General features: G+C 50.9%; 1 protein-coding gene across 1 annotated transcript; it reads right to left on the reverse strand.

Moving 5' to 3' along the window:
* Positions 1-399: 399 nt before the first annotated feature.
* On the reverse strand, positions 400-4,786 carry EN2 (engrailed homeobox 2). The gene is made up of 2 exons (XM_006871295.1): positions 4,102-4,786; positions 400-716 (listed from the first exon to the last, which is right to left on the reverse strand). The coding sequence occupies exons 1-2, from the start codon at positions 4,784-4,786 to the stop codon at positions 400-402; spliced, it is 1,002 nt and encodes a 333-aa protein (XP_006871357.1).
* Between the last annotated feature and the right edge of the window lie 3,970 nt (positions 4,787-8,756).

Below are 8,756 nucleotides of genomic sequence, written 5' to 3' on the forward strand. Positions count from 1 at the left end.
AAAAATCTTTGGACTTCAGCAAGTTGTTTTAATCTTTTTTTTTTTCTTTTGAATAATAATTTTTAAAAAATCTGATGTTGATGTACCATAACGGAGCTTAGGGAATTTAAAAAAGAAGAAACCCTAAAGAGCCCCCCTTGAAAAAAAAATTCATAAAATTAGCACAATCTCATAAACACAAAAAACTCAAAAAAATATTTTATAGTCAGATATTTTGGATTTTACACCACCTGTAAATAATATATACATAGAATATTGCAGAATCATAGCTAATACATAATATTTTCACTATTAATGCTGGTATAATCTTTATACACTGGCCCTTTATGGTTTTAAATTATTGCATTGTTTAATGTGGACTGAAAACTGGATCCCAGTGCCTGCCCGCCGCCCTAGCCCCTACTCGCTGTCCGACTTGCCCTCCTTGGCTGTGGTGGAATGGTTGTACAAGCCCTGTGCCATGAGATGCACGGCCAACGTGTTCTTGTTTCCTGTGGCCTTCTTGATCTTTGCACGTTTGTTCTGGAACCATATCTTGATCTGCGATTCATTGAGGCTGAGCTCTTGCGCCAGGCTCTGCCGCCGCTGCTCTGTCAGGTACCTGTTGGTCTGGAACTCAGCCTTGAGCCTCTGCAGCTGCTCTGCGGTGAAGGCGGTACGTGGCCTCTTATCTTCTTTGTTTGGGTTCTTCTTCTTTGGTTTGCGAGACCTGGGACCTGGGTAGGCGTGATGGACACAGAGAACACAGGTCATCCACAGATGCCACAACTTACGTCCTTAACCCAAGAGATACCACCTGGAAAACAGCATCCAAAACCCTTCCTTTATTTGGACACAGAGGCCCCAGAGAGAAAGAGAGAGAGACAGTGACTTGACTAAGGCCACTCAGCTGAACTAGCAGAAAGTCAGACTAGACTTTGGACTGAGTTTGGGTTTACCCAGGAGCTTCACAACCCACCCCTAAAGATCCAGCAGACATGACAAGTCTGGATGCAGGGTGTGAGTAGGGTACTGGGGACTCTGAAGGAGTAGTTGGGCAGGATTAGTGAGAAGGTTAATCACAAACAGAGGAGTCTCCACATTACAGTAAATCTCCTAAAGAAAAGTAAAACATTTTTAAAATTTACTGGCATTGCTTTTTCAGCTCTTTCTGAGGCTCTTTCCAGAAAAAAAGGAAGAGGGGGTCGGTGCAGGGAGAAAGATTGGGGAAAGTGTCAGGGTAGCCAGAGAAGCAGGAGACCTCAAGAGTTGCAATGGAGACCCCTACAGGAACTGTGCAGTGTGCCAAGAACTGTGGGCACCAGATGGCTGGTGGGTCCTGGCACAGAAGAAACGGTGTATCCCACCCCAGCCCCCTTACAACATCCCACCTATAGTCTAGTCTGCCCAAGTTCATTGTTTCCTTGAAGGAGAGGTACATAACAACATTTGTTCCTGGGTCTAGACCGTGGTGTGAAACCACTAGGCAGCCCTCTTTGTCCTTTGGAGTCTCCCCAACCCCTCAGGAGAGGTGACCTGTCCCTGCTTGGGTACAGAGGCTGCCAGCCCACCTTCCAGACCTCCCAGATGCTGAGAGGCCACTGGCAAGAACATCTGACATGGGACCAGTTCTATTTCCACACATCAACCCTGCTTCTTCACCTGCATGCCTCCCCACATAACCTGTGGCTGGTTTCTGGAGGGGCAGTTTTAAGGTTCCTAGGACAGTCCAGGGGAGCAGGGAGAGACAGGGGCAGACTTGTTTCATTTTTTGTTGGTGTCAAGATGCTAAATTCTGGACGTGCCCCAAAGGGTAAACATCAGGTTATTTTTGAAGGAAGAGAAAGGACAGGGACATTGGACAGAAGGAGCTTTGACATTAATTCTGAGTTTATAAATTGGGGAGGCTTATGAATAAACTTTTGGGGAGAAGAGATTCCTACTTCAGCTTCCTTCCAGGCACCAGGCAGAAGACATTGGCTGAATTAGAGAACAGCTCACTCCTGCCAGACACCTCTCTCAACTCACCCCCATCGTGCTAACCACCAGCATCACCACCAAGTGGAAGGAGTTCAAATGGGGCCTGTACAACACCCTTCCCCTTCAGCAAAAATGGGTAGACAAGGCATCTCAAGGTCATACCCGGGCTGCGAACTCCCTCCATCACTACGAACTGTTCACTTTTTCTCTGGGAGGCAAACTTGGAAAGAAGGGTTGAGAGGAAGGAAGGGAGTTGGGCATCAACTTACACTCATGCATCTCTCCACACAAACACACACTCTGGCCAATGTCTTGCTAGCTGCCCTGGGCTTCATGTCTTACTTGATGAATGAAGTCTATGGAGATTAGGGCCTGGTAGGCCTGACTGTCTCTCTCTCTGCTTAGAGGTGGGCAGGGAGAAGTGGTGTGATGGTGAGAATGTGTGAGGTGACCTAAGTCAGTTGTCCCAGCTCTGACAGCCAACTCGTCAGGCTGAGCACAGAGCCCCACAGCACAGCCTGGGCTGGTGGCTCTTACTTCACAGCCCATGCTCTGAACCCACATCTTCCATTGGTGGTGGGGGTTTTGTTCATGCATCAGCTTTCAAAAAGAGTCATACTGTTCTATGGAATGGAAAATCTCCCTAAAATCACGATTTCTAGTTCTCTTTCTTTGATATTATTTCAAAACACAGATTCGAGCCTTGAACCAAACTGTCACAAGAAAACTCTCTGCATCCTTTCTATTTTAAAGGTCAAAATACAAAAATGTTATCTTATGGATATAATTATATATATGTATATATTTAAAAACAAAGAAACCCAGAAAGACCAAAGTACTATGGACTTGGATCGGGCAGCGGTCCTGCGGGCTCGGCTGGAGTCTGACTGGGGCTCTGACTTCTGCGCAGCACAAAGCACCAACAGAGGTTTCTCACCCGGCCTGTGCATTGTGAGGCTATATGTTAATTAAATATTAACAAAGGGAGGGAGGCGAGAACAATGGAGCAATTTTCAGATCTAGCTGGAAAATGTATAACTTCCTCAGAAACACACAACGTATGTATTTTTGCGGGGAGGCAGTCGTGTAGCAAACCCGTTAAACGATACCCGCTAAAACAGTTAAGGGTTCTGGAGGACAGGGAGGAGGATCCGATCCATGCTGCCAACATGGGGACTGAGTGGAACCTTCGTCACAAATGGCGGTTCCCAAACCAACCCCGCACTTACTGTGTTTAAAGATTTCTACAAGGGCGTAGATTAAGCTTTTAAAAATCCCAGCCATATGAAACACGGACCCGGTGCTCCCTGAACACATCCCGGGCGCATGGGCGCACACACACCAGGGCAGCGGAAAAGAAACCTCTAAGTGGTCTTTTTATTTTGAGGGTTTACGAAGCTCGGGCCGAGAGATAGTCGCCTGTCCTCTTCTAAGCTGAGCTGCCTGTAGTAAGGATCCTAATCTCCACCGCACGGTGCTCCAGCCGATTAAAAAAAAAAAAAAAAAAGGGCAAAGGAAATGGGGGGCATCTCCTTTTCATCACTTTCCTCCCAACGAGGGTGGGGGACGCACCCAGTCCACCCAAGTCCCCTCCTCCCAGTGGGGATGGAAACCAAGGAGTGCTTTTATTCCCCCTCCTTTGGTATAATTGAATTGTAGGAAGAATCTGGATTTGGGGGGTGGGGTGGGAGGCGTGGGTCCCGGGTCTGGTTTGATTTAGAAAGCAAAGCGCTGGGGAAGAGGGTGAGAGTTCTTGCTTACAGATCTGTATTTCAGCCGCTCTTTTCGTAGCAAATAAACCCCGAACAGTCAGGAGAGGACGGTTGGGATAAGCGGACTGAGGAAAGGCCTCAATAGGGTAGAGGAGAAAGAAAGGTCTTCTGTTTTAGTTTTTCTAAGCAAGTCTGTGTTTACCCTCTTGCAAACCTGCTCCAGAGTCAACCACTGCATGCAAAGTCTCTGTATGTGGCGTGTGTGTATGTGGTGTGTGTGTGTGTGTGTCTTTGTGTGTATATTTTGGCGGTGTTTGTCTTCCCAAGTTCCCAGCTGGGACATGGAGCCGTTTCTGCCCCAGCTCTGCCCAGGCAGTCTTGTCTGCCACCCCGCCATAAGAAGGAGCTTAGGGTCCCCGCCTGTGCTTACCTGAAGAAGGTCTGTCGGAGTAGCGCGTGCAGTAGACCCAGGCTGGCCAGAGCATGGGCTGCGTGCTCAGGTTAGCACTGGCCTGCGAGCTGTCCGAATCTGAGCTCACCGACAAGTCACCGCCACCTAAGCGGGGCTTGAGCGCTCCGTCCAGGGGCCCCCCGGGATCGCCACTTTTCTTGGTCCCGCCATGCAGCGAGAGTGCCTTGGATCCACCTTCTCCATCACCAGGAGAATCGCTCTCGCTGCCCGGCAGCAGCCCGCCAGCCCCAGTCGCCGAGGCGGGGTTGTGCCGGGATTCCCGGCCCCCAGACCGCAGGAGCTGCTCTGCGCCGCTGCCTCCCTCGGCGCCCCCTGCGCTGCCACCTCCTCCACCTTCCTCTAATCTGCCTCCTCGGCCTCCAGCGCTGCTCGTACAGCAAGTGCCAGTGTCCTTCCTTCGGCCGAACTCCGGCCGCAAGATGTTGTCGATAAAGAAGTTGGTGATACGGTGGGGGAGTTGGTGGTTGCCTGGTGCCTGCAGGACCACAGGCAAGATCAGAGCTCGCCGGCGGCCGGTGTCCAAGTCGCTGGGGCTGCTGCCGCCACCTCCGCCGCTGCCAGAATTGCCACTGGTGCTGGATTCCGGCTGCCGCTGCCCCTCCACCGCCGCTGCTTCGCTGGGGTTTGAGTCATTCTCCTCCATACTGTTCACAACAAATCCCAAATTGTTCCTGTTGGGGAACCCCCCAAAATTAGCCCTCGGCGCGCCCGGGGCACCCCCGGAGTCCCCTCGCGGCCGGCTTGCTCTCGCACCCCGCGGACTCCGCCAAGACTGGGCGAAACCGCCGCGGCCAGGGCTGTTGTCTCCAAAGTGGCCGGAGCGGCTGGGAGCAGAGCCACGTTCGAATCCAAGAGTTGGGTGAAATAAATAGAATTAGCTTCCGGCGCCAAGAAGCTGGGCGTCTAGAGTCCAATTCTTCTTCTTAGCGCCGCGGAAGCTCGACAGTAACAATAGTAGCCTCCGGGCAGGCGGCGCCGGCACAGCTAGCCCTCGCACCTAGTCTGATCCGGCTCCACTCTCCTCTCTGCTTGGCGCCGCCTCCCGCTCTAGCGTTGCTGCAGCTGCCGCTCGAGAACGCACTTGTGCACATCCAGGCGGCTAGGTCCCTGCTGCCACGCTCCCGCTCACGCCCGGACGCTGCACCTGTCGGTGCAGCCTGCTGGGCCGGGCCGCTGCCTCCCGTTTACCCCACAGCCTCGAGGTGCGGGGCGGGGTCTGTCAGCGCGAGAGCCTCCACCACTGCCAGCATGCACATGGAGGGATGAGGGCAGCGGACTGTGCTTGTCGCTCAGGCGCCCTTAAGCACTGCCGCCTCCCCTCTGGCGGGCGGGCATACCCAAGCGGCATGGGGACACTGCCCTGCCGCCAGGCGATCCCCAGTGGAGCCCCGGGGTCTTGGGCGCATGGGTGAGGAGTCAGAGGGCAGGCTCAGGCTGGCCAGCGCTCTTGGGCCTCGCGGGTCCGAGCTAGCAGCTGCCTCTTGCGCACGCGGGCTGGGGAAATTTGGAGGCCACTTAGCAGAGCCTGAAACACTTTCACTCTGGATTTTTGTTCTTATTTTTAATAGAGACCCCTGGAGTGACGTCGCAGGCCGGTCTCCTGGACACGTGCCTCGGGCCAATGGCCAGGGCGCAGCATGCCCACGTGACCCACTGGTGGCCGCTCAGTGACAGGAGTCGGCCAGAGCCCCTCCTCCGGTGGCCCCACCCCTCCCCCTCTTAAAGCGGTCGAGTCCTCTAGGCGCCTGGGTGTAGGGCAAGGAGGTTTGCAGGGGAAGCAAGCTCCGCAGCTCCGAATCGCTGCAAGACCCAGGCAGCATCCACTTGGCTCGCCTTCCTCTCTTGCGGGTTCCTGGGTTTCAGAAACTACTAACACAGCCCCACTGTGTATATATATATATATGTGTGTGCGTGTGTGTCTGCGCTACAAGATTGCTATTTTTAGCATTTCCATATTGTTTACCATGGGGGGGAAATCCCACAATTCCTTGCAAAAATGCATAAATAATATTAAATGAGCTGCTGAGCTACAAAGGGACTTTTGTAGTCTGCCTTACTTGCTGCTCCAGAGAGCAATTGTTACTTACACTTGACTTTGGCAACCTGGGCAGCTTCCTCCTTTAAAAGCACAGCTGGTGAGCAGAACACTCCTCGGGTAGACACTTATTGTATGTGTATGTGTGTGTGTGTGTGTGTATGCAGGGAGGTGTGTGCAAGTAGTAGAATTCCACCAGTGATCCCGGTCTTCAGGAAGCATGCATATAATCCGTAAGAGTGCCAGAATACAGTTTGGGGCTCCGTTCCTGGAAGGAAAAATAAGGAAGCATACATAGTATTAACAGAATCTCCTTTATGGAATCAAGAGGGCAGTGGCTATCCCTCCAACCAACCATTCGACCCTATTTTATCAGAGCATTCATTTCATTTTCTTTGTCTTAAAATTATTTTAACTAGTTTCACATAAGAGCAAGATCAGTTTGAAAGGAAAACTAGGAATCAAATCATGATGTAGGGTGGGAACATGGTGTAGTGTGAATAACCCCAATTTGCTTTTCTCCCCTATATTCCTTTCTAAACTTCCTTTCCTGTTGCCTTCAGAATGTCCAGCAAAATGTTCTGTTTCCTCTTCTTTCCCTCCTTGTCCCTCACGCTTCCACGTGTTTGCTCTTCTTGGCTTCACCACCCACTCCGGAGGCACCTACCCTACGCACTAAACCTGGATCCTTACATCAGGGCACCAGTCATTATTTAAAATGCACTTTAATGTAAATTTTTGAACTTTAAGAACCTTCCAAAAGAGCAACTCTGAAGGCTACGTAGTAATCACACAATAAAAATACACTTGGTGGGAAGACAAAAATCACTATGCCTCCTTCTATCTGTGATTTAGGGGGCCTGGAACGCAGGCAACCTGGCTGAGGGAGATGGGGTACGACCCAGGACTTCCTGACTAGCTCCAGTTCTTGGGCAGACAGCCGGGAGCCAGGCCTCCATACGATGGTGTGGGATAAGGGTGAGAAGTTCCTGTACCACAGTCCCTGGCCCCTACAACCACCACCACCAGCATCCCACCACCCACGCGCACACGCGCACACACACACACACACACACACACGCGCACACACACACACACACACACACACACACACACACACACGCCGCCCCAGTCTGACATGCCAGGATGTCTCTGAGATGTGAAGGGTACACCCCAGCCAGGCTCAGCTCTCCTGCTTCCACTAGGGTCATTTCCGCTCTCTATCTGGGCTCTGACCCACCCTCCTCCAGGCTTCAGGGACAAGGGGTAAGACTAAAGGCTGCAGTAACCAAGGCACTGCTCAAAGGGAAATTAACATGTGGAGGAGGGGAGGGAAGAAGTTCTGGCGGAGTCACCCTGAGGCTAAAGATGGCTAGGGAGGCTAGACGGAGAAAATAGAAGATCTGGTGGTAAAATGGTTAGCATTCTGGAGCCTGGAGTTGGGGTGGCATACCCATCCTGGGAACCTTAAAGGCACATCTTACTTGAGGTGACTAACATCTCTCTTCCTGCCACCCTTCTCAAACCTTATTATGATTTTTTTGCAAGGATTTCCTACAACAAAGGGAATCCTAATCATTACCAGCCAGGAAATGAACAATTCTAATTACTTAGTCCTGGAGGCACATTGGTTACATTCTTGGCTGAACACCCGAAGGTCCATGGGTTCAAACCACCAGCAAGCTCTTCAGGAGAAAAGTTTTGGCAATCTGCTCCTGTAAAAATTACCCAAACCCAAACCCACTGCCACTGAGTGGATTCCAACTCAGCAACCTTGTTATTGTTCCAACTCAGAAACCCTGTTGTTGTGGCAAACCAACCTTGTCGTGGAGTGCTTATCCTCACCTTAGCCACACCAGAACTCAGTCTCTATAGTTTAGGAAATCCTTTTCAGCAGTTCCATTCTGTCCTACAGGGTCTCTATTGAGTCAGAATTGACTAGATGGCACACAACAACAGCAATTAAGTGATCCTGAATTTGAGCTGGGTAAAGGGAGGACCAAAGAAAGTTGTTTTGCTTCCTGCAAAGCTTTATCTGGTTTATTTCTCCACCTGTCGTTTGAAATCTGTTAGTTCCTCTGCTGGGAAGTATTTTCTAATTTGAGAAGTGGGTTGGGATGAGTTGGAACTTTTACCTCTGATTGCCTTAGCATTAAATTAGCCCAAAATGCAGAATTTCAGCTTCAGTCCTGCTTGCCATCTAGATCCAATTCATGGCTGCAGTATAAACTCTGGAAAGCAACTTGCACCTCCCAGGCAAACGCATCCCGTTTGTCTGCGCAGACTGTGGGCACCCGCTTCCCCAGGCTCCCATGATGCCAGTCTGGCTTGAGGAAGAAGGGGAATTCCGTCAAAGCCTTGCAGCAGGAGGTGGGAAGGGGTGGAACGAAGAGGGAAAAGAGTAAAAATAATTAAATGAGGCTATCAGGCCACCCAAAGCAGACCTAAATATGAAAATTATTCCAGTTAAGAGCTCCCCTTTAGAGTGGGCCCATCTAAAGAGGGAAGGAAGGGGGAAATCTGGGCCAAAGGTGCAGAAAGTTGCTTTGCCCATGGATTTGGCGAAATCCTAAATCTT

This window comes from Chrysochloris asiatica, unplaced genomic scaffold (genome assembly GCF_000296735.1).
Source record: "Chrysochloris asiatica unplaced genomic scaffold, ChrAsi1.0 scaffold00166, whole genome shotgun sequence".
NCBI lineage: Eukaryota > Metazoa > Chordata > Mammalia > Afrosoricida > Chrysochloridae > Chrysochloris > Chrysochloris asiatica.

Excerpts from the sequence above, each read along its gene's own strand:
- EN2 (XM_006871295.1), bottom strand. The coding sequence starts at position 4,786 with ATGGAGGAGAATGACTCAAACCCCAGCGAAGCAGCGGCGGTGGAGGGG. Across the intron at positions 717-4,101 it reads CTCCGACAGACCTTCTTCAG|GTCCCAGGTCTCGCAAACCA; the intron begins GTAAGCACAGGC and ends ACGCCTACCCAG.